Source organism: Enhydra lutris, unplaced genomic scaffold (assembly GCF_002288905.1).
Source record: "Enhydra lutris kenyoni isolate GAN:26980312 unplaced genomic scaffold, ASM228890v2 scaffoldscaffold39, whole genome shotgun sequence".
NCBI lineage: Eukaryota > Metazoa > Chordata > Mammalia > Carnivora > Mustelidae > Enhydra > Enhydra lutris.
The window spans coordinates 13,272,323-13,296,407 of record NW_019154123.1 but is presented as its reverse complement, the minus strand read 5'-3'; the positions used below and the strand labels follow the sequence as shown (position 1 = coordinate 13,296,407).

Here is a 24,085-nt window from a genome sequence, read left to right as displayed (position 1 = left end):
TTTGCCATGGCACCGCCCCCGCCACTTCCGCCACGAAGCCAGAGGTCCCTCCCCGACGCCGGAAGTCCTGCGGCCCTGCTTCCGCGCCGACCTCCCCCAACCCGGCGCGGAGAAGAGGATCTGCTTCCGGCCCCGGTTGGGCGCCGGCTGGGCTCGCCGTGCGCAGCGGATCGCAGTCTCGGGAGCGTCTTTCCCCCGGACGTTGGCGCGGGTAACTCGGGCCGCGGGCGCGCCAGAAGAGTGCTGGTCCGGGCGCGAGGCTCGTGCGGGGCCATGAACGGGACCGTGAACCCGCTGCTGGATCGCGAGGAGCACTGCTTGCGGCTCGGAGAGAGCTTCGAGAAGCGGCCACGGGCCTCTTTCCACACCATTCGCTGTAAGCCCGCGCTCCCCTCTGTTCCCTTCGGCCGCTGCTCCCGCCTCTAGCCAACCTGACTTTCCTCTTCCCTCGGCCCTCCAAAGCCCAGGAACCCCTGCCTACGTCAACTCCCTTCTCTCCTACCCCAGATCGTCCGGGATCTTGATCACCCCCCCCCCCCCCCCCGCCCCGACCTTTTCCAACTCACTCCCAACCAAACCTTTCGCCACTCCCGACTGTTCTTCTGTCTTGTGATCCCACATACTTCTTCCGAAGGCTATTCGCCCCTTCTTTTTCGTCCGCCCACCCAACCCTTCCTTATACGAAACTTAATCCTCTTTATTACCTAAATACTGTGACACCACGTCAGACTCCAGCTCTCTCTCTAAGCCATCCCCCTTTCTGATGACCCTACAGGGTCCTCCACTTTTAAAGGAGTCTTTCCCGTTTGCTTGTGAGCCTCATCGACTCCCTCCTATTCCACTCTCTTCTTCCATGTCTTCCTTAGCCTTCTTCCTCCTTCATCTTTGTTCTGGTCACTTAATTTTGCGCTTACTCCCCTCTGCAGCCAAAGAATTCGCATCCTCTGTGCGTTCCATCAGAGGCTTCCCCTTCCAGCTTTCCGTGCCTCGTTTGACTCTGCTTTTTGTCTTTTGAGGTCACCTCTACTACCCAGACTTTAACTCAGCTCCAAGTCCCATGTGGGTGGAGAATAAAATTAGAATTCTTGAGCCTGGAATAAGTTAAAGCTTGAGCTATGTTTGGAAGCAGAGGAGAGAGGAGGCATAAAGAACGTCCACATAGTTATTATGCTGGACCTTCCTTTTCCACATGATTACAGACTCTGTCTGTTGAGGGAGGGCATGTCTATGTCCTGGGTAAAGTTTGGCTGACTGAACTTCCCTGTGTGATTCACAAGCTCCTGGCTTCCCGTCTTGGTAGCGCTAATACTGGCAAAGACTTGTTTTTGTCTAAGGAGCTAATAAATGTGACTCAGTACATTGGAAGAGGGCGTGTTAGATAATGAAGTTCCATCTTTCTGTGGTCACCTGCCATATCATTACTGTGTCTTCTACTGACAGCAGGTCGGCTCTTTCAGAGGGAGGATATTGGGCTTATGATAAGAGCGTCATTTCCTGAGTAGTTTCCTAAGTTGATGGTTTAGTAGCATGAGGGGCAGTGTGGAATTTGGGACACTTCACATAAGCACCTGACCTGCAGTCTGAGGCTAGCGTATGTCAAAATGGGGTAAGATGGCTATTCATGTTGTACTTCAGCAGCAGCTGAGAGAGAAGGGCAAGATTAACCTTTGGAGGTATAGTTCTGCTCTGTACTTTCACAAGAGCATTTTTGTTAAAGCTAGGAACTTGAGTGTGGCAAATCCTAATTTTGAATTTCTATGCAAAATGAAATCAGCTTATGTCATACCGTGACCTTTCATGTTTTATATAGGGTTTAACAGTAACAGAGTCTTCTTAATATGCTGTTACTTTTGATCCTGTATACAACCCTGATAAAACACCTTATGGATAATCAGGCATTCATTTTCATCTATCTCTTGGGAGAAGGGAGTATTTTGCTTAATGGGTTTATGAATTTTAGCTTTTTTATTCTTCAAAACAATCTAGTGGGGATGGGAGGAAAAGTATGTGGGAGGTATAGATAAAACAAGATTGTCCCTGAGTTGGTAATTATTGAGGCCGGGTGACAATACACAGGGGCTCATTGTACTATTGTCTCATTTTTGTGTTTGTGGGGTTTTCCACAATGAAATAGGTTTTTTTTTGTTTTGTTTTGTTAATTCTAAATTTGTATTTTCCATTTATCTGGAGTAACAAAAATTTTAACTTTTTAAATAAGAATGCCCAGGAGGCTTAGTATAAGTAACTTGTTGGATAAATGCTCTTTTGCTTTTCCCTTTAGATGACTTTAAGCCAGCATCTATAGATACTTCTTGTGAAGGAGAGCTTCAGGTTGGCAAAGGAGATGAAGTCACAATTACACTGCCACATATCCCTGTAAGTTTATGCACTGTGGAATCACAGTGAATCCTCATATTCTATGTATTGCCATTTGAATTGCCTACTATGTGAAAACCTTGAGATTTCTAAAGTTCCAACATAAGGGGAAAAGGGATTTTGGGGGTGAGGTTGGATGGAATTCATGCTTCCCAGGTGCTTGAGTAAAAATGATTCTTTGCCATTTTCCGCAAGTTCCCTTTTCTCCCATTTGCTACAAAGTAGATGATGTTCCTCTCTGGATCCCTGACCCCTCTTTTAGATCTGCATAGCTTCTCCCCCCCACCCCCAAAAGAGCAAAGCCCTAGATGCTATGTTGATTTATAGCGACACCAGTTTAGGAGTATGGCACAGGCAAGTCAAGAGTTAAGGCAGGCAGGAACAGGATTGACATACTTCAAATATCTGGCAAAAGGTGAAGTCCAGGCTGAAGGTTTCAAGCAAGCACCAGAGTAACAGAGCAGTCAGCTCATTTAGGGATGAGGAACCCAGTTAAAAGCTAAGTTGAGATCCCTTGCAGAGAGATTTGTTTGAAGCTTTGCCCAAGGCAACACTGTAATCAGAAAGCCTGAAGGATCAAACAGAATACTCTTAATGAACATGTGTCACTGCATGTCACAGTCTGGTGCTGGAACATAATAAGGTCTTGGTAACCAGTGATAGAATGAAAAGGCTCTGGATGAGAAGCTTCACGTGGAGGAACGATTACTTGTCTGCCAGTTCCAACTGCTGTTTTGTTACTTGTTGCCTTTGGCAGGTTACATCATCTCCCTTTGGATCTTCGTTTGCCAAATGTAAAATGTAAAATGAAGAGGTTAGATAAATGGTCTCTAAGGTCCCTTCCGTCTCTATGAATAGCGAGTCAAAGAGCCAAGCAGTCTTTTATTCTATATAAGAGATTAAATCCTATAGTTGTCAAATATTAATTTTTATTTATGTCAGATATTAATTGAGCACTTACTGTGCTGGCCCCTTACTAAGCACGGAGAATACAGTCTTAAGCAACATAAGTACTTTTCTTGCCCTTGGGGAGCTTATGGTCTAGAATTAAATATAAAAAAAACAGCAGAAAATCAGGGAAGGTTTCTCTAAGGAAGTGACCTTTGAGCAGATTTGAAGGTTGAGTAATTGAATGAGAATAAGGGGCAGGATGTAGGCAGAAGCCTCATTAAAGCCCTGTGAGAAAGAGCTTGAGACTCGGAGAGAGGCCAGCCGCCTCTGCTCTGGATTCTGCAGAACTGAGGGCTGAGTGGTCCAGGGTGAGGCAGAAGGGCCAGGTGTCTGGTTTAAAGATTTTATTTTTTGGTCTCAGAGCAATAGGGTAGCAGTTGAAGGGCTTAGGGAGGTGAGTAGCATAATTACTCTGAGCCAGGCAGAATAATGAGCTGTCCTTAGAGAATGCTCTGTTGGTTACTTGGCCTGAGGGGAAGCCCCGGGCTCTGAAATTATAAGGAAATACAGAGATCACTTACTGGTTTTACTTTCATAGTGAAAGTTCTACTCAGTGTAATACTGAGTAATGGCTAATCTATTTTTATCAGTTCACATCTTGCCATTATTTGTAACATACCTTCAGTCCTTAGAAAAATGTATAGTAACTTTGCAAATTTTTATTATCTTTCTCGATTACTGAGAAGCAGTTGCACAGTTACAGATTCTTGCTATATTATTATTTCCCCTTTCTTTTTGCCTAGAAAGCCAGAGGAATTAAAATAGAGATCTGTTTATTCTGTTATTTGAGTAGCTCTATAAAAGATTTGATGAGGTGGTCATTTGTAAATATTTAACTGGTGTGTCAGGATTGATCGTCTTACACTTTTGTGGCATTTAGGGATCTACACCACCAATGACTGTGTTCAAGGGGAACAAACGGCCTTATCAGAAAGACTGTGTGCTTATCATTAATCATGACACTGGTGAATATGTGCTGGAGAAACTCAGTAGCAGCATTCAGGTCAAGAAAACAAGGTATGTGAATAACCAGATAGAGACTGATACAGGGTTTCTGTATCTTTGCATTATCCATCAGTTTATTTTAAAAGGAGGTGAGCACTGGGTACTCAGTGTCCTGTTGGTAATCTCAACAGCTCTACCTCTGTCTTCTTGACAAGTCAGTAAAATACCACTTCCTCAGATGTAATAAAAAGAAATAATTCTTTTAAGACCTGAAACATGGAAGTCACTGGGGAAAAGGATGTACTTTACAATTAAATCCACTTTATTAATCTCATGATTGTTGATATAATACCACCTAATGGGATAAGATTTAAACTCCTAGACTTGTAATTATGAAAGAATCATAGAGTGATATTTATTCTTTCTCAGATTGAAAACATTGGAGGCACTCGGGTGGCTTAGTCAGTTAAACGGCTGCCTTTGGCTCAGGTCATGATCCCAGTGGGATCGAGCCCCATGTTGGGGCTCTCTGTCTGTCAAATAAATAAAAACCTTTAAGAAAAAAAAATTTTTTTCACAAGATGCATTTGAGGTATTTATAATATCAAAATAAAGTTTTGCCTATTTTTTTTTTTTTTTGAGTAGCGAGCTCTTTTAAAACTTAATTCAGCAGGTATTACATGTCTAATATGAAGCCAACTAGATTTTAAAGTCAAAATTTATTCCGTAGAAGCAACCCAGTGGTTCTATTTTTCACATTGTGATACAGCAATTATTGTAATAGAGTCATGAAATCTTAGAATGGACGCTAAGATTTAAAAATCTTAGAGTGAACTACAGCCTTATTGATGTTTTCTGTTTATGCTTTTTCAAGCCGTTTTTCTGTACTCATTACACAAAGTAGCTACCGTTTTTTGAGGGATTATCACCTGCTGAATGCTATGCCAAATGCTTTCATGTGTTATTCTACATAACTTTACACATAACTTTTAGAAAGATGCTATTGTTACCCCACCCCCTTTTTTTTTTTAAATATAGCACTTCTTTTTTATTTAATTTTATTTATTTGACAGAGATATCACAAGTAGGTGGTGGTGGGGCGGGAAGCAGGCTCCCTGCTGAGCAGAGAGCCCGATGTGGGGCTTGATCCCAGGACCCTGAGATCATGACCTGAGCTGGAGGCAGCCGCTTAACTGACTGAGCCACCCAGGCGTCCCTGTTGTTACCCTTTTAAAAAAAAAAAAAAAAAAAAAATACACAGATGAAGAGACTGATTACTAGTGAGCTTGTGACCTCCATGGAGTCAGCACCAGAGCTGAGCCTTGCCCTAGGCATGCCACTTCCAAGCTCCTGCTCCTCTCCCGCGTGAGATAGATTTGTGTTAATTACTTCCCCCAACCAGTGCCACCGTTACCATCCAAAAGCTGATGGTGGCGCACATGTCTCTCACTACTCAGTGTCATCTGTGGACTAGCAGCATTTTATCACTTGGGTGCTTTTTTATTTTTTAATTTAATTTTTTAAAGATTTTATTTGAGAGAGCACAAGCAGGGGGCGGAGCAGAGGGAGAGAGAAGCAGACTCCCCACTGAGCCCCACTCCAGCCCAGTCCTGGGATGGTGACCTGAGCCACCCTGGCACCTCTTGGATGCTTTTTTAAAGTGTAGAATTTCAGGACTTGCTGAGTTAGAATCTGCCTTTTAATGGCTCCCCAGTGATTTGTGTGCACACCAAAGTTCAAAAACCCAAAGTTTGCTGGGCTAGTCCATTTACAAAAGAAATTGTTAATGAATAAAATGTTCTCCGTTTGGGGTGGAATGCTTTGCCTGTCTGCCCGCAAGAGCTGGCATGTGACAAGATGAGCAAACAGTAATGGCTCATGCAAAAATGTGCAAACTAACCAGTATTTCAAGAGCTGGTTTTACTTAGTAACTCATATACTTGTGACTGTAACTTTATATTGTACGCAGGTCAAATGAATAATCCTGTTGTCTATGAGTTCTCATAGTCCCTTTGTGTCCTACATACTAAACGTGAGCCCCGTGAGGATTGCATGTCTGTCTCATTCATCTCTGTATGTCTGGTGCACAGTGCAGTACTGGAATCAGGCAGTTGTTGAATGGGTAGCTCACGTGAGAACATTACAAACATCAGTGACTTGAAGTAGTCTTTAAAGAGCACAGGGATGTGCAGAGACCTATGGGTACTTGGTCCCCTGAACAGATTTGAGTACTGTTTTTGCCCCTCCAATTTAATGGAGGCTATCTCATGGATATCTCATTTCAGAGCCGAGGGGAGCAGTAAAATCCAAGCTCGCATGGAACAGCAGCCCACTCGTCCCCCACAGCCACCACAGCCACCACCACCTCCACCACCTATGCCATTCAGAGCTCCGACAAAGCCTCCAGTAGGACCCAAAACTTCGCCCTTGAAAGATAACCCCTCACCTGAACCCCAGCTGGATGACATCAAAAGAGGTAAGCAGCATTTTCTGGAAAACGATAGCAACTTGGAATGGGACTTCGGTGTTTTTGTGGCGATCACAAGGCTCTTGTATTGACATGACGGCATGGGCATTTTCTGCCATTGAAATTTCTGCAGAGTTCACCATTCCAGAGGTGATGCAGATGGGGGCTGTTACCACTTGCCTCATTGGATTAAGGGGGTCCAGAAATAGTGACTGGAGTTGTGGCTGTCTTGCAGCTTTCTGCTTAGAGGTCCAGGATATAAACAAGCATGACTGCCCCCTGAAGGTCTATACAACATGCCTTTAAAGCTTTGGGAGAAGAGAATTCCAAGGTGTTGGGGTGAAAACCAGGTCTGTCAATGTTAGTATAGTATCTAGGTCAGAAAAACAATTGAAAATACCAGGACCAATGATTTGTGCTAACACAAAGTATGTGAACATGAAAGTGCCATGGGGACCTGGCAATGGACACAGCCTAGAAAGACCTAGAGATCTGGTCAGGCTCTCTCCAGTTAGACCCCAGGCCAGGATCACCTTGGCTTTCTCCCCATACAGTGAGTGGGTGGTTTTAATTGTCCAGACTCTTTAGGAAGTTACGAGACTAAGTGTCGTTTTCCAGATTTATAAAGTTCTATGAAACAGAAGTAAATCTGTAGTAGTGGTAAAAAGGGAAAGATAAAGAGTTGTCCTTTAAGATAAAAAGCTTCCCTTTTTATCTTGTAGAAGTGCTCTCGTAGTAAACAGAATCATTCTCTGTGCAGTGCACATTCATTAAGCTGCTGTTTCTGTTTTCCTCATGCTGTTTATCAAAGTTTTCACTTTAGCTGAGCAGGAATTGGACTATGAGTGGTTGGTTATTGCCAGTTATGCCTAAAGGAACCATACTTGTTTAAAACCACATGGTATGTTTGGACAGGAAAATCTGGCATCTTAATGTATCCTATGATGTGTCCTTAATGTACTCAGCGACACTGGAAGGGAAACATGTTTTTCCTTCCCTGCTGTTCATTGGTAGAAAATGTAGTACCGGACGGGCTTGGCTATCGGGGAAGTATAGAAAGAGAGCAGAGGAAGAATGTCATTTCCCCATTTTCCATCAGTTACTGTGGTTACCCCTGCCCACCTCAGTTTCTTTGTGGGATAAGAAAGCTGAAAAGGACTTCAGAGGCCGCCTGCTCTGGCCTTTCATTTTTTTCAGTGTCTTGGAAAATTCATTGACTACCATCTAGGTCTCATTGCTGGTTAGAAGTAGCTCCAAAAACAAGCATCCAGATGTTCCAGTGCCTAATCAAATATTTTTCAACCCCTTAGCATAATATTTTTCTTACTTGGTGTTTAATCCTGTAATTCACAATCTTTTTTTTTTTTTAAGTAGATAAGGCAAATAGACTTGATTCATTTCTTACACAGAACAGCCATTATCTGAAATGGTTTTCTGTTTGGTTATTTGTCTCTCTGAAGACACAGTGTTATTTTGTTGGTGTTGGTTTTAGTCATTTTGTTTGTACGTTTTTAGGAAATTAAGCAGGAGTTTTAAGTTATTCCTCGTTGCTGTTGGTCTTGCCACTTCTCTGTCTACGGAAGGTTCCATGTGTGGCCTTGAGAGGGGTTGCTGTGCTCACCCCGGTCATGTCATTTTATTCCAGAGCTGAGGGCCGAAGTTGACATTATTGAACAGATGAGCAGCAGCAGCGGGAGCAGTTCCTCAGACTCGGAGAGCTCGTCAGGAAGTGATGACGACAGCTCCAGCAGTGGGGGTGAGGACAATGGCCCGGCGTCCCCCCTGCAGCCTGCACACCAGCAGCCCTACAGCATCAGGCCAGCCGTTGCCAATGGAACCAGCCGGCCACAAGGCAGCAGCCAGCTCATGAACACACTCAGTAAGTGTGCGCTCCCTTTTTCTGGCTTTGGGGCGGTGGGAATGGCTCATGTCAGGCCAGAGTTGTGGCTTTTGTTTATCTCACATCCAAGTCTATACACCAGAAGAGGTTTAAGGCGTAAGAAAGGATCCCGACAAAGAAAATTTGAAGCAGAAAGGAGTAAGTTACCAAAGAGTAAAAAAAGGGAAGTACAAAACTAAGAAGTCTGTTTTTCTCTTTTTTCCCCTACCGGCACAAATAAGGTCTTGTGAAGTCTGGAAAATGCTGAAACATGAACATCTTGGCTCTATATTTTTGCATTTGCCAGGCTTTTGGGGTGCTGCCTACCACCATACTGCACCCTGCCTCCAGATCTTTGTACAGTCCCGAGAACTCCAGACTGGTGGCCCACAGCCCACAGACTTGGGAACCTGAGCCATTAGGATGTATTTGGAAACCAACCAGCCGTTGGCAAAAAGGAGAGGAAGGGGCATTGCAGTGTCTGGGTGGCTCTCAGTGCAGTTGGTACTAAAGTAAAGAAGAGCAAAACAAGAACAAACACAAATTTCTTTTATTGGACATGGGGCGAGTGCTGCTTCCTATGCCCCCCTCTCTCCAGAATCCTAATGAATGCTCTCACCTGGCGTGACTGCCTTGGAGGAGGCTGGAAGGTCTGGAGGCAATAGTGGGGAAGCTAACTTAGTTAACCCTACTACTGTGGACCAAGGAAAGGTGATTCTCAACGTCAGCACTAGAGATGTGGGCCAGAGAAATCTTTGTTGGGGGAGGGGCAATCATATGTATTGCAGGATGGCTAAGAGCATTCCTGGCCTCTACCCACTAGGTGGCCTTCTTCCTCCCTTCTGCCCCAGTTGTATCAACCCAGAATATCTCAAGACATTTCCAGATGTCCTCTGGGGGACAAAACCACTCCCACCAGAGAAACACTACTCAAGGCCCTACTTTTCTCCTTGAGTGAGTCCAGCACTGTTAGGTTACCAGTGAAAGATCCTGTCTACTCTCCCGTTCTGTGGGCCTACATTCTAGGTATCAGGGTGTGCTTCGGTGCTCTTCTCAGTTGGCTTGGGGGAATGATGAGTTTCACATCGGGAGTTTGGTGTTCACAGTGGAAAAGTACCAGACAGCTACTGTGGCTTTAAGTCAGTTCTTAATTTTGCCCAGTTAATGCTAAATTACCCTTTCCTTTTAGAAAGAAAGAGCAAAAAAAATGGCGCCATGGGTGTTACCTGCCTACCAGTGCCTTAAAATTCTTTTAGTTCTTTATGGCTCCAAGTTACCCTGTTCTTCATTCTTCAAATAGCAGTTCCTTAACTTGGTATATCTCACAGACCGTAAAATAGTAGGGTTATTTAAACCAGGATTGTCAACTGGAACCAACTTATAAATCCTAAAATCACAGTAAATAATGCAAATTTGCTAACCCTGATATAAAAATATATAGAGTCATTATAATATTGTTTTTCTGAGTAGTAACCTAGGTTATATTTTCTCTTCTCAAAAATGAATAAATGGATCAATTTGAACCTGAATCAAATCAATTACATACGCAATTTCAAAACTAGATTTTTCAGTTCCATTTACACTGACCTATTAAATACACCGCATCTTATTTGTAAGCAGTTGTGCTCAGCTTAGCTGACAGGAGTGGCTGCCAGGCCCACACTGACTTCCTTAAGTTTAGAACATTAGTTGTCACATTCTTGGGTCTCAGACCTCTTAATTCTAAAAGTTATTGAGGACCCCAAAGGGCTTTTGTGTATGTGGCTTAGATCTATCAATATTTACCATATTAGAAATTAAAACTGAGAAATATTTAAAATATTTCAGTAATTCAATTAAAGTAACAATAATAACCATCACATGGTAACAAAAGTAACATTTTTATGAAGAACAAATTTTCTAATCAGAAAATATTTAGTAAGAAGAGTAACATTGCTTTACAATATTACAGCTCTAACGTCGGGCTTAGTAGAAAGCCGGATTCTACACCCATTTCTGCATTCAGTCTAATGCCGTTAAGTTGTTCAGGTTGATGTAGGTGAAGAAAATCAGGCATCACACAGACGTGAAGTAGAAAAGAAAGTACCCTCCGGAAAGGTCCCAGGTCCTCAGAGCAGACTTTGAAAAGAGCTGGCCTAGCTCTTGTCGTAGTTCACTTTTGTGGTGTCAGCTGGGGTTCTGTTAACTCTTACTATCATCTGAGACTGAAATGTTGAGTACTTCTGTTCTTCACTTCTAAAACCTAAATTCAGCACACTAAACAAAGATCAGGGGCTTTATGAAAGCTCATTAGTTGAGTTGAGGTTTAAAGTAACATGAATATCCTGGGCAGAGGTGTCCCACAGGGAATCCTGGATTAGCGTGTTCCTGGTATAAACAATATTCAGCTTCCTTACCAGGAAGCCTAACTCCATGTTATTTTAGCTTTTATAAAGCAACTTAATATGGACAATTCTAGATGGTGAATCAGTTATTTATAAATGCTTGGCTTGCTATTTATTAGCACATTTAAAAGCTGTCTGGCCTGCTTCTGGCCTGTACTATCCCAGTAAGCAGCATCGCTGTGGTTTGCAGCTCCCAAGAATGGCATTTCTTTAAAAGCGTCAATTGCATCAGTTTTGTCACTGAGCCAAATTGATTTTCCTCCCTAATTAAGGGGAATTGGCCTGGTTTTACTGTAGTGTGATAACCGAGGCAGTCAAACAAAGAACTGTGGGGAAGTCCTTTTGAAATTGTGTACTTTTGGTGTGATTCTGTTTTCTTTTTATAGGAAATGACTTGCAGTTGAGTGAGTCTGGCAGTGACAGTGATGACTAGACGCGGCTCTTTCGAAATCAGCTTCTCGTGCACAGATGTGCTGCTGGACCCGGCTGCGCTCGCACAGAGCCCCGTGCTGTGAGGGACACACTGTGGATCAGTGACTGTGTAGGAGTTTGAGGCTCTGGAGGTCTCAGATATTCAAGTCTTTAACTTAGTGGTGGTGGGTGATTTTCTCGTATAATTTCCGAACAATCTCCTGTTGCAAAGTAGAACTGTGGAAGAACTAACAGAATTATATTTCTATTTGATTAACACTGTTCATGGACAACAGACCAATGTGCCCTGGTCTAGGTTATTCAAAGGCCTTTATCTCTACCAGGCCAGTGATTCCGTTTTAAACCTCAGCAGCCACCTGTTTGGCCAAGTGGTTTGCACCAGTGAAATGAAACCTGGTCTTTGAGGGGTAGGAGACGGAGGGAAACCTCAAACTGCAGCATTGAAGTATGTTAAAACCACTTTACACTGTTGAGACAAAGTGGTAAGGAAGTTTTGTCGGACCCAACCTGATAAGCTGTGTAGAAACAGACTTCGAGAGAGAGTCCTAGAGCATCCGCCGGGCAGGACCCTGGAGCTCTGCTAGTTCAACCCCCTCATTTACAAATAAAGAAAGAGAAGCCCACGGTTGGCTACCGCCAGTCTCGTGCCCCCAGTCCAGGCTTTCCCTGCTGCTCCCTCCCTTGAATCTCATTTATTGGAACTGGAGATTATTATACTTGACACTGATAGTTGTACATTGGAGCTTTTATTGGATTCTAAAAGACAAAAGTGTTGGGTACTTCTGACTCAGATTCTGATCCAGAAAGTCCCTAACTCCATGAGACTGGGTGAGCAGGTTAAATAAACCATCAGCCACTATGCTGACACTCAAGGTACAGTCAGATGGGGGCTCCTAGTTCCATGTAGACCCATATTAAGGGTTCTTTATTTAGTGCATTCTAGTAGGAGGAGGTAGGAGTGGAAGAGAGGTGTATTGAAGGAACCTTTCTGAACAAAAGAACCAGCAGCAGGTTTTCAAAAACCAGAATCTAGATAGGAAGCAGTTCTGCAATATGAAATGATCACATTCTTTGAGAAGACATTTCTGTTCATGCTTTTCTACCACTGTTTGTGCCTGAGTCCCTGATCGATCTGTATTTTTGATATAAGAAAGTCACAAGATTGCCTTTTTGCCATGTGCGGTTTCCACGTGAATCTTACAGGAAACTGGTCACTAGTAAATGTTCCGTATTGAGTGAATGTGTGATAAATTGTCCTGTGATTAGTATGGAATAGCCCATTTCTGTAATTGGAATGAGTACAATTTGAAGGTCCTGAGAAATTTCTATTTACTTTGGTTCAGTGGGTATCAAGAACATTAAAAATGATTTTCCTTCCTTGGGTTCCTCCACTCAAAGATGGCCTCTGCTTCCTCTGTTAGTGGATGGAAGCAGTCTGGACCTGGGAAGGAAGTAGATGATTCACAGTGGGGGCTCTGGTGAGAGTTGCACCTTATAGAGTCACCTGTTGGATGGACACAGTGCCTCCGGGTGAGCTGGAGATATGGGCCTGGCACCATCATACAGCGGCACAATCACACCACCCCACCAGTACAGATAATAGGGTAACACACTAGTACTCTATGGTGGGTTCTTAACCCATCATGAGGTTTCAGTGGGTTTAATGGCAGGTAGGAATTTATTTATAATGAATTGATAATTGTTTTATAATTCCTTGGTAATGACAGCTCAGGGAAGGTGAAAGTCATGACTGGGAGACTTATTACTGGATATTGGAATTGATTCACAGCTCTTAACTTGCTCAACTTGGGGCAGGTTCCAGGAACTTGAACTAAAAATATCTATTTAAACCTCTCTCTCTCTTTTTTTTCCTCCCAAAGTCTTGATTTATACAGACAGAATTGTGGTTTTTGGTATGTTGGGTCAAGATGTTTGTTTCTATAGGAAATGCTTGCATGTGGCACAGGGTTTGGTGATTCGAGCTCTCTAGGCTTCAGACCCTTTCCTCTGTCACCCATCCTGTCTCACACTGCATGGTTCTTCTCTAGCCTGTTTCCATTTTGTTCTCTGCACAAAACCCCCTCAGTTCCCTCACTCAGCCCTCTAGCTTCACCCACCAGAACAAGAACAAGAACAAGGAATCTTTTCTTTTCAGAAAACAAGAATTTGGCCTCAGAGACCACTTCTCATGAGTAACCTCATGCCAGCCTCACTGGACTTGGTCTTTGTGCCTCTGTGCCTTCTCAATCTCTCCCTCCCCTCTCCCCCGCCAAGCCCCAATCCTGACGCTCTGGAGATACCATCCTCGTGGACTCTTCCTCTGTTCGTTTCTGCGCACTAGAGTGCTGTGTGGACATACTGACCTTCCTCTTGCCTGAGCTCTGGTTGCTGTGCACTCCTTAAAAGCAGGGACTGTCCTTCTCATCTCTGTTCCTTGGGGTGTCCACAGGAATAGATAATTCAGATGCTTATAGCCTGGTGGGGAGGAGGGAGAGAAAACCAACCAGTGGAGTACAGAAGGTAGACATAGAGAAAACATTCCAAGCATTTGGAGACAGCTGGAAACGATCCATGCTGATTTTCTTGGTTTCAAAGTCTCTAACTGAATTGTTCAAATTGCCTTTTCTTTGTCCTGTACAACTTCTACCATACCGTGGGTCTTTAGGCAAGGTATAAAGACTTAAATCTGAGGTACCCAAGAAGCCATGGCAAGCCACAGTAAAGATGTGATTTGGAGAAATGTAATACAAACTAGAGATGTGTGATGATGCCACTCATTAACTACTTTATTTCTAGAGCAGAATCATTGTTTTCTGTGTGTGGTATTAATATGTGTGTGCTTCAGTGGTGGGAAAACTTGAAAATTCCAAAATCCTTGCTATCTTTATTGAGAGGCTGGTTAAATAGGGTGTATGTATGGGGGGGGGTGTATGTGTGTGTGAGAGAGATAGATATATTTATTACATTATTTTGAAAGATAATAGTCTGTTATGTGGATGTATATTAGGTACAGCCAAGTTGGAGGTTTCCATTTGGCAAGGAATTTGAAATTCTGAAACTCAGGCCTTAACCAGTAGGTTGGAAGACAAGACCAATTGAAGCGTTATGAAATGTGTTTTTGTTGCTTCTGTCCTATCTGTCTTGGGTTTGTTGTCTTACTCTTTAATGATTTTTAAAAATCTCATGCCTAAAAGTTTATTTTGCATAATTATGAAGTAGATGTGCATGTTTACATTTATGTAAAATATTTGCTGTGTAAAGTCTTTTTTTTGTTGTTTATTCTCTTAAAGATCACTATATTTAAGTAAAAAAAAAGGTCAGCAATTCACTCCATGACTTGGTGGATTTTATTTTCTTACTAGAAATCAATGAAAAATGTAGAGTTCTATTAAGAATCCTTTATGCTTACGCCTACTTATCTAAATGGATTCCTTTTTAATTTGGTGTTTATGGTCATTAGGATAAACACCTCAGTTTTAAAAGGTGAAGTTCAAAACCAAAGGTTGTCTTTAGCAAGCCAAATGGCATCTGAGGCCATTACTTGGTCTGGAAAGGCAGCTTAGCTTTGAATCTGAGAACCATGCGTGGGTTAAACTGAATGCCTGGACATAGCCTAGTCATTTTAGCTCACCAAATTCCTTCCACCTGCCCTGTCATGCCACTCATCCAGCCACACAGACGCTCACAGGCTGGAAGTGATCCTGCCTCCTGCTTCCATGCCACATACAGCAGTGCATACATCAGTCTTGTGGTCTTGGCTCCAGATAGTCTATAAACTTCTAGGTGGGCAGTGACCCTTTTAATTCTCTGGTGTCTTTCACTGAATGGGTGTTCCATATACTTGGACTGACGATAATTACGCATTAAGAGAACTAGGCTGGGGTGCCTGGGTGGCTCAGTTGGTTAAACGTCTGCCTTCGGCTCAGGTCATGATCCCAGGGCCGTGGGATCAAGCCCTGCACTGGACTTCCTGCTTAGCAGGGAGTCTGCTTCTCCCTCTCCCTCTACTGCTCCCCCTGCTTGTGCTCCCTCTCTCTCAAATAAATAAATGCAATCTTGAAAAAAAAAATGAACTAGACTAGGAATCCCCTGCTACCTATTCTGCAACTGGCTCCCATTTCCTCAGTTGGACTAGGAGTTAGACTTGAACGAGGACTCTCTGGGGAAGTGGCAGTTTGCATTCAATGACACTTAAGGGACTTGGATCCTGAGTAATTGTTGCCTTTACAGTGATATGTAACAAAGCATCCCAGTATTCAGTGGCTTAAAATAAGCATTTATTTTGCTTACAAGTCTGGACTGGTGATTCAGACTGGGAGTGCCTGGATAGTCCGGTCTTGCCTGGGCTGTGTACGCCTGACACTTGACAGATTCAGCTGATCTGGGATGGCCTTGGCCAGTCCAACCAGGGCAGTTCAGGTGGGCTCCATGTGTCTTAGCCTCTAGCAGTCTAGCATAGGCATATTGTCTTGGCAAAGGCAGAAGTGCCAGACTGAGAGAGGAAACACCACTGCCTCTGTCACAACTGCTCACGTGTCACGTTGGCCAAAGCAGTCACAGGGTCAAGTTCAGAATCAAGGGCTGGACAAATATAGTGCCTTCCACCAGCCGATGGGAGGAATTGCAAAGTACGTTGGAAAGGTGTGGACACTGGGCGGTGTGAGAATTAGGCAGTTGTTGCAGTCAGTCTACTATCTCCACATACCCACGTCCCCACCATGGTTGAGAACACTGGGCCATACAACTACTACAGCCCCTCTTGGTCTGACTTTCCTCCTGGGCAGAAAAATAGTTCATGTAGGAGTTAGTGCCAGCTTCTCTTCATGGTTCCTGCAGAGGGCACCAAATCCAAGCTAGCAGCAACTCTGGACTTAGCACTTTGCCCTGTTCAGAGTAGTTTGCTTCCTTTCTAACCTTTCCAACCTAAAGCACTGTTTGTTACCTGTTGCTAGGTAACAGACTACCCTAAAACTTAGTGGCTGAAAACAACCATTTTGTTTCCTGGAATCTGTTGATGAGGATTTAGGATAGAGCCTGGCTGGGCAATTCTCCCTGGGGCTTCAATTGAGGTTGCTCAGTGTTACCTGGACAGCAGAGAGGCAGGACCGGAGAATCCAAACTGGCTTCACTCACACGTCTGGCACCATGGTGGGGATGGCTGGAAGCAGGTTCATTAGGGACTGTCAACCAGAGCCTGTCTGACATGGCAGTCTCAAGGTAGTTGGTCTTCTTACATGAGGGCTGCTTACCCTAGAATGAGTGTCCCAAGAAGCTGCTTGGCTGTAGATGACCTAGCCTGGAAAGTCACTCAGCATCACATCCACAGTATTTTGTTGGTCCGGGTAATCAAAAGCCCACCTAGATTCAGAAGGAAGGGACAAAGACCCTACCTCCTAATGTAAGGTATAAAAAAAAGCCACCTACCCAAAGTCCTTTCCCCCGGAGTATTTGGTCTACTGCCATTGTTCTCAGATGAGACATTTCCCCAGAGTAGTGGCTCTGAAAATGTGGTTCCTGGGGCTGGCACCATGGGCATCCCCTGGGGCCTTATTAGAAACTATCAGGCCCTACCCCAGACCTGCTGAATCGGAAACTCTGAAGTGGGTCCCCGTAGTCTATTTCAACAAGCCTTCAGATCATCCTTATAAACCTTAAAGCTTTAAACCTCTGCCCTAAGAAAAGTCTCCTGTATGAGCCTCGAGTGATGGATGCCCCATGACTATGGTGACCGCCTACGATGTCCCGCGCGAGGTGCTGGATTGAGAGCAACCTGGAGTGGCACACGCAGTGGGGAATGGTACTCCTTAGGAGCTGGAACATTAAAACCCAAATTCTAGAAGAGGTGTCGAGGGGGTGGAAGGATGGCAAGACCAAAACAATCACCAATTCTCTTGAGATCCCAGCATCTTGGCAGCCGGATTGCGTTATTACGTGGGCCCCCTTTTCTTTCTGTAAAGGGGGTGGGGCAAAGGGGACCAGAGGGCTGGGGGAATAGCCCATTTATCCTTTAGTGAGGTTGTTTCTTCTTGTAGAACTGTCTGACTCCGAAAGTCAACTCTCTGGGGCTGCAAAGAACCCAGGCGAACCCCCAGAGAGGAATTCCCTGTGATAAAAGCAGTATGAGTTCTCTTCTTCTATTTCCCACCCCCACCCTGGGGGCAGGGGAGAGAAAGGAACTGGATGATATGGGGTGGGGAGTCCTTAACCCCTTACTTTTGTGTGATCTGCGATCTCTGGGAATGGTTACAAATGAAGATGGAAACCACACTCCTGGAGCCTCTGGGCCCATGGGTGGTGACTGTGGGTTGCTGAAGTGTAAGTCTCCTTGATGAATTGCCAAGATCCTTGGTCTGTGCGCTCATTGTTACCACACGAATGCAAGATCTGAGTTTCACTGAAATTGGTTCACTCCACCATAGGGGAGGAAAGTCGGGCTGGAGATTTCTTAAGCAATTGACCCATGTATCCTTCAGGCCCATATTAGAGTGATGGATGACCAGTGTGCCTGTCCCATGATGCTTGAAAATTTGTTCTACCATCTTCCTAAGTACTAATAACCAAAGTTCCTCTAAAGACCTTACTCTGCTCACAAATTTGTCACTCAAATAGCTTTGCAGGTGGATAAAGACTTCTGGGGCCAAAGCCCATCCCCACGCTTCCCTGGTTATGTTAGGAGCTTGTGGGGTGGCCTAGAGAAGCCTAGCCACAGGCTGGATTGACGGGGATCAGTTGAGCAGAGCCTGGGCCTCCATTACCAGTGAAAGGGTAAGAAACCAGTCCAGGCTGACAGAGGAAAAGTCAGCCCTATTCTCTGTCACTCATCAGACTGCCAGAGCAGACACGGATAAAGCTGCAAAGTTAACAGGAAGCTATCCTCCCAAGGTCACCGCCGCAGCCTACAGTATCATAATCACTCATGCCTTTGAGTGACTGCTGCTTTCTTTTCAGTGACAGCCCCAGCCTTGCATTTTACTCCTGCCACCTGAACCAAAATCACTGTCACCCTTTGTGACTAAAATCTTGGGCTGCCAGAATTTTGCAGTCTGCAATCCTATCAGTAAGAAAGAAACTTTCCACTCTTGCTTGGAAAACCTGAGCTGCATGAGTCACTCTGACACAGAGAAGCAGCTGCAGCTTCTACCCTAGATTCAGAAATCCTGATAGGGATTTTCAGGCCCAACAGTCCATGCTTTTCCTTAACTTTGCAGTTCAAGGGATCAGGACCTGACTCTACTTCCCAGTCTGGGCTTGATCTTGACCCCTTTATACACAGCCTGCTTTGCTTTGAGCCTGTCCCCATGATGCTTCTTTCATATTCTACCTACACTTCCACCCCTCCCCAAGTCCTCCCATAATCTTGTCTTTCTTGGTTTGATGAGATGCCCCTCATCAAACCACTGTACCTCTGGTGTTTGGTCTCCCTGCTACAAGTCAGTAAACCTAATCTTGTTGGTCCACAAAGCTTGTTGATTCATCCCCAGTGCTATTCATCAAATGGGCTAACGTGCTGCGGAGTTGGAGAACCTCTGCTCTTTTTCACTGGTTTGTGGTAGAGGCTATGGTCCAAACTGCTGTTGAACGTGAGCTCTTGTTACCAGCCTCAAAGGGGGAAGAAGAAAACCCCAGGTCCCAAAGAGGTGAGTGATTTGGCCTGAGTCATCAAATAATGACAGACAAAACCCAGCCCTCCCTAAAGAGTTTCTGGGTGTCAGAAATTTTAACCATATTATCACTAAGATTCAACACAACCCTGAAATAACCCGGTATAAAGATGAGAAAAACAGAAAAGTTAAGCAAATTTTGCAGGATAATTAAACAGGGAGTTGGTGAAGTCAGGCTTCAAACCCAGATAGGTGAACCCAGTCCTCTCTTTTTGTCACAAAAGCAAACTACACCACCTCTTTCACAACCTATGGCTCCCTAGGAAAGTCAACTTCTTTTGAGTAGATCTCTTGGAATCAGCCAAGAGCTTTCTAGGTGTGAAGAGTCTTCCTAAATGTTCGCCCCAAAGGCTCAGCACATATTCCTGCCAAAGGAAAAGCAAAACCAGAGACAGCCACTGTGGTAGACACTGTGTGTACCCAGCACCCATTTACCCCTTACCTGCTCCCCATGATATAGACCAATAGCCACCCCTTCCTTACACAGCAGATGTGCTTCTGGAGAATCCCCAGGGATGGGCAAGGAGTCATCTTATACCTTTTGCCTCCATGGTTTCAGAAGCCCAGCTATAATCCAATTAGCAGGTGGCATTCTCCTGACAATAACAAATGATTGGGCATGTGACTTCAAATAGACAATGATGTTCAAGGTAAGACTTGGGGAGAGCTTCTGGAAAAAAAAATTTGAGACGTTATCTCAAATAGAATAGAATAGATGTTACCTCTTCCTCTGGATATTGTAGGGTACAGACATAAGCCTGAAACTGCAATAGGCAGCTTGTGACTACTCAAGGATCAAACTAACAGGAGATAGGACAGCTCAAGAGAGAAATGGAGTGGGAACCTTGATTGAACCATGCCTGATCTCCACTCTGCCAATGGAATTCTTAAGTTATATAAGCCAATAAATTCCACCCTGTGGTTTATATTTAAGTTGGATTTTCTACTGCCTACCAACAAAAGCATCTAAACCGACATACCCTTTTTTGGTGACTGAGCTGCAGCTCTGAAGACCCAGAGATAGTCTCAGCCACTCCACGTTGACAGCCTCAGGAGCAGGTGAGGATATCCGTCACACTCCTAGGCATCCCCTGTCACCACTGGAGGACAGAGTCCCCACCCACAAGCTGTTAGGGCTGGAAGAAAATTCAATCCTTATGTATAGTTTCTTCCAGGTAAGGAGATGGAGTCTGTGAGAAGTGACAAACCGAGTCAGAGCCCTAGTGGCAGGACTCCCAGTACAGTGCTCTTCCCTCCCCACTGTGGCACCTCAGCTCTCCACAGAGCCAGCAAATGCTCTCAGGAGACATTCGGCTACCTGTTCTGTGGCCACCTGGCCTGCTTACAGGTGCCCCTGTAAGGGCAGCATGTGGTGTCATGAGTGCTGGTTGTTATATAAGACCGATGAATCACTGACCCCTACCTCTGAAACCAATACACTATATAGAAATGAACTGAATTAAAGTTAAAAAAAATGACAGTGCCACAGGGGGAGGATTATATTATTACAAATATACTTTGAACATGTGGCTTTAAATCCTTTCATTTTCAGAGCCGTTCAGAAACCCTTTGCAATAGTCAGAGACAGGCCCACCTCTAAATATTGTGGGATCTGGTTACAAGATACCACATATCTAAGTACTTACGTTAGAATCTAACAAACTATTACCAAATATGTCTCTCTGCTTACTTGACAGTCCACTTTTATAAGACCTGGAAGGCTGGGTTTGATTCTGGAATATTTAGATTCCTCAAAGCTCCGTGGTGGCACAAGGAAGGCAAGGACCAGCCCACACAGAGTGGGGCTTCATGTGTGTCTGTGTGGAAATCCCAGCCTGCGTATCCAAGCCCCATCTATAACCCCTAAACACAGCTTGTCCCTGGCCACCCAGGTGTGTGCAGGTCACACTCAGACATGCAGAAGAGGGCTGCTCAGGTTCAGGACCACCTGGCTGGGAGCCGTGGTCTCCCGGGTACCTGGATCATGGTCTGGGAGAGGGGTGCACAAGCTCCAGTGGGCGGGTCACCTTGGCCTCATAGACTTCCTGCCCTCTGGGGAGGGTCATGGCCAGAGGAGGGCCAGACTGGTGCCCTTCATGGCAAGGGACCCAGGACAGGGCCTCTCGTGTCCAGGTCCAACTAAGGGCAGTGTTGGAGCTCCATCCGGTTTTAAATGTGGTCCTAAAATAAGGCTGGAGTGGTGCTGGGTTATCAAGACCAGGCTTTGCGGCCTTAGGTAAGTCCCTCTATAACTCTCAACATCTGTTTCCTCCCTTGTCCCTAAGGGGGTAGTATTGCTCCACATCCTGGAACCCTTTGCAAAGCCTGGGTGGCAGTGAATTCAGACCCCTCATTCCAAACAGAAGAGAGAGCCACACTGGGGAAACGAACTGCTTGTATTTCTTGATTTCCCATCCAGAGATCCCAGCATGAAGGTGTAGCTTTACATCCCCATGGTGTGCAGTAGAGGCTGAGGGAACTGGGCTGACCAGTGTGCCCCACCTGGGGCTGATCCCATCTACTGCAGACCACTAGTGACAGCCTGCTGGGCCAGAAGCCCCTGCCTACTGAGTCCCCAGGACTCAGGCGCACTAAATAGCTTCGTACAAAAGCCCCGAGGTGTCCCTCCATTTAGTAACAAATAGACAAATCCCACTTGAGGTCTGCCGTGGGGGAGACACCTTTCCAAAACAAAGCTAAGCCCCACTCAGGAAAGTTGGTGGTACAAGGCCGCTCACCAAAAGCCTGGTGAATGAGCCTGCAGAATCGTGGAGGGCTCAGGCACACAGACACAAGGGCAAGACTATGCACTACAGAGACACAAAGGGAAGGTCCCAGGATGCACACAGGAGTCAGCAGGCAGCCAGGAGCTGGAGCTCAGAACAGAAATGGTCTCTGCCTGGGACAGGCACTCAGTCAGAGGCCCTCCCATGGGGGAAACCCAGAGGTGTGCTTTCCTAAGGACTGGAAACACCAAAAGCCAGGTATAGACTTTGGCGGTCACCTTCTGGTAGTCAATCTCCTGAACAAGAAACGGACATAAGGGGCATTCACAAGACAGAGGTCAAGGGCGCAGAGAGCCACGAGGTCAATATGGCACTGGGGATAGTGAAACCACAAGAGCTACCCCTTTGGGAGACACTGAGAAGGAGAAGGCCATTGTTCCACTATTGTTCATGTGCTGAGCACCCCAGCTGGGCCTCTACCCTCTCCCAGGGCCAGAGCACCATTTTGGTGGCTTTCTCAGGACGTTTTCACAGTTGGGTCTCTTCTTGGGGAAGCTGTATCCACACAAGGCTGTGCTGGGCTGTAGCCGGTTGAGGGGTTCCTCAGTGGGTCCGAGCCGAGAGCCATTTCGAGAGAACAGACCCACCTCCCCACTTCATGGTTCACGGGCCTGGAGACACCTGACGGCCGGCTGCCCTTGGTGAGAAGGCCCATGTTTCCAGAGGTCAGAAGAGCGTAGAGGCCTGTATACCAGATGCCCCAAGTGGGATAAGAACAAATTCGAAAGGCCCGGCAGGTCTAGGCAGGGCTAACAGTTCTAAGCCAAGTCCATGGTCTGGGTCAGTAACATTCCAGAAGAGAAAGGGCACTGTAGGTTTGGCTATTGGGCAGGATGGTAGCAAGGGGGAACAGTTCCCAGGTCGGGCATGTGGAAGGTTTTCTGGGACTTTGGATTAAGACAGGATGCAGTAGTCCTAAATTCTTCCAGTTGGACTGAGTTACAAGCATGTCTTATCATCAAGAGTTTGTCCTTGTTTTTGTCACACGAAGGTGGTGGAAACTGGACCGGGATGGTGTGAAGTCAGTTTGCCCAGGGGGGAGGAGCTGCTGCCGGTGATGTAGGACACAGCCCTCCTCCTCCTCCTCCTCTTCCTCCAGGCCCTCAGGTGAAGTAGCGGCAGGATGTGGAGTCGATGTAGCAGTACGGGGTGCACTGCAGGTCTCCATACGACCTGAGGGGGGCAGACAGGGGTCAGGGCGCACACGCGCCAGTGGGCAGGAGAGCTCCTGCCCAGCCCTCATGAGCATGCCAGGTTCTGAAAGGCCACCTCTGGTGACTTTCGGTCAAAGCTCATCAGACAGCAGCCACAGCTGCTACCTTTTCTAAGGGTTCCAGAGAGACTGTTCTCATTCTCGTTTGGGGTGAGAGGCTTGGGGCAGTCAAGTCCACGCCTCGGGGGCTTTTGCCCAGAAGCCCAGCTGAGGGATCTGAGTGGAAAGAGTTGGTAACCTTGTTCTTAACACAGCATCTCTGAGAGAATCACTCCCTTCTCAAGACCTGGAAGGTTTCCAGTGCTGTCCATTAGATCATACTGTAGTGATGCAAATGTTCCATTTCTGTGCAGTCCAATATGGTAGCAACTAGCCATATGTGGCTATTGAGCTCTTAAAATAAGATTGGTATGACTGAATAATTAGATTTTTAATTTTATTTAATTTTAATTAATTTAAATTTAAATAGCAACATGTGGCTGGGGGCCGCCATATTGGACAGTAGTTTATACTTCCATTAGCCAAACTGCTAACCCTGAGACCATGTGTTATACATTATACCATATTCACAAGCGTTCTCTGAGGCATCTAGAAATTAGATGAGTAATCACAGCAAGCCAGTGGGTAAGCCCTGGGCTCTATACAATCCTGAATTCCATGTCCAAATGTCTATATTGAGTTGTCTCCATGAAGCCATCAACCAACCAGCTCAAACCTGCCAATGCTCTGTCAGGTAAGGAGTCCTTCATACTTTGGAGATGTATGTTGGGAGCCCTCCATACTTTGGAGATAGGGAAGTACATAAAGATATAGGAGGGGGTCCTGGCCAAGCCTAAAGTGCTTGTTTTGGGGTGACTATAGGTCTGTAGTTCTCCCAGCCTGGCTTGATATGTTAGTGTGTGTTTGGGGAGCGGATTGAGGAGACCTCCTTGGAAGAGAGAGCAGAGAGAAGGTGACAGAACAACAGGCCTGGTGTCTGTTTCTCAGCTCT

At 45.3% G+C, this 24,085-nt stretch overlaps 2 protein-coding genes across 4 annotated transcripts in view; one reads left to right on the top strand and one right to left on the bottom strand.

Annotated features, from left to right (window-relative positions):
• Positions 1 to 6: 6 nt before the first annotated feature.
• Positions 7 to 14,636, top strand: LOC111155036 (ELL associated factor 1). The gene is made up of 6 exons (XM_022515050.1): positions 7 to 376; positions 2,282 to 2,376; positions 4,208 to 4,344; positions 6,558 to 6,748; positions 8,385 to 8,618; positions 11,389 to 14,636. The coding sequence occupies exons 1-6, from the start codon at positions 7 to 9 to the stop codon at positions 11,433 to 11,435; spliced, it is 1,074 nt and encodes a 357-aa protein (XP_022370758.1). The 3' UTR covers positions 11,436 to 14,636.
• An 8,348-nt stretch (positions 14,637 to 22,984) lies between these two features.
• LOC111155117 (collagen like tail subunit of asymmetric acetylcholinesterase) overlaps positions 22,985 to 24,085 on the bottom strand; it is a 54,772-nt gene continuing 53,671 nt past the window's right edge. For all 3 annotated transcript variants that reach the window (XM_022515179.1, XM_022515182.1, XM_022515180.1), the window contains one exon: positions 22,985 to 23,054. In XM_022515179.1, the coding sequence (XP_022370887.1) occupies positions 22,985 to 23,054 (70 nt within the window). The remainder of the gene's footprint in view (positions 23,055 to 24,085) is intronic.

Coding starts and splice junctions, on each gene's coding strand:
- LOC111155036 (XM_022515050.1), top strand. CDS start 7: ATGGCACCGCCCCCGCCACTTCCGCCACGAAGCCAGAGGTCCCTCCCC. Junction 2,377..4,207: donor TTACACTGCCACATATCCCT/GTAAGTTTATGC, acceptor TGTGGCATTTAG/GGATCTACACCACCAATGAC. Junction 4,345..6,557: donor ATTCAGGTCAAGAAAACAAG/GTATGTGAATAA, acceptor ATCTCATTTCAG/AGCCGAGGGGAGCAGTAAAA.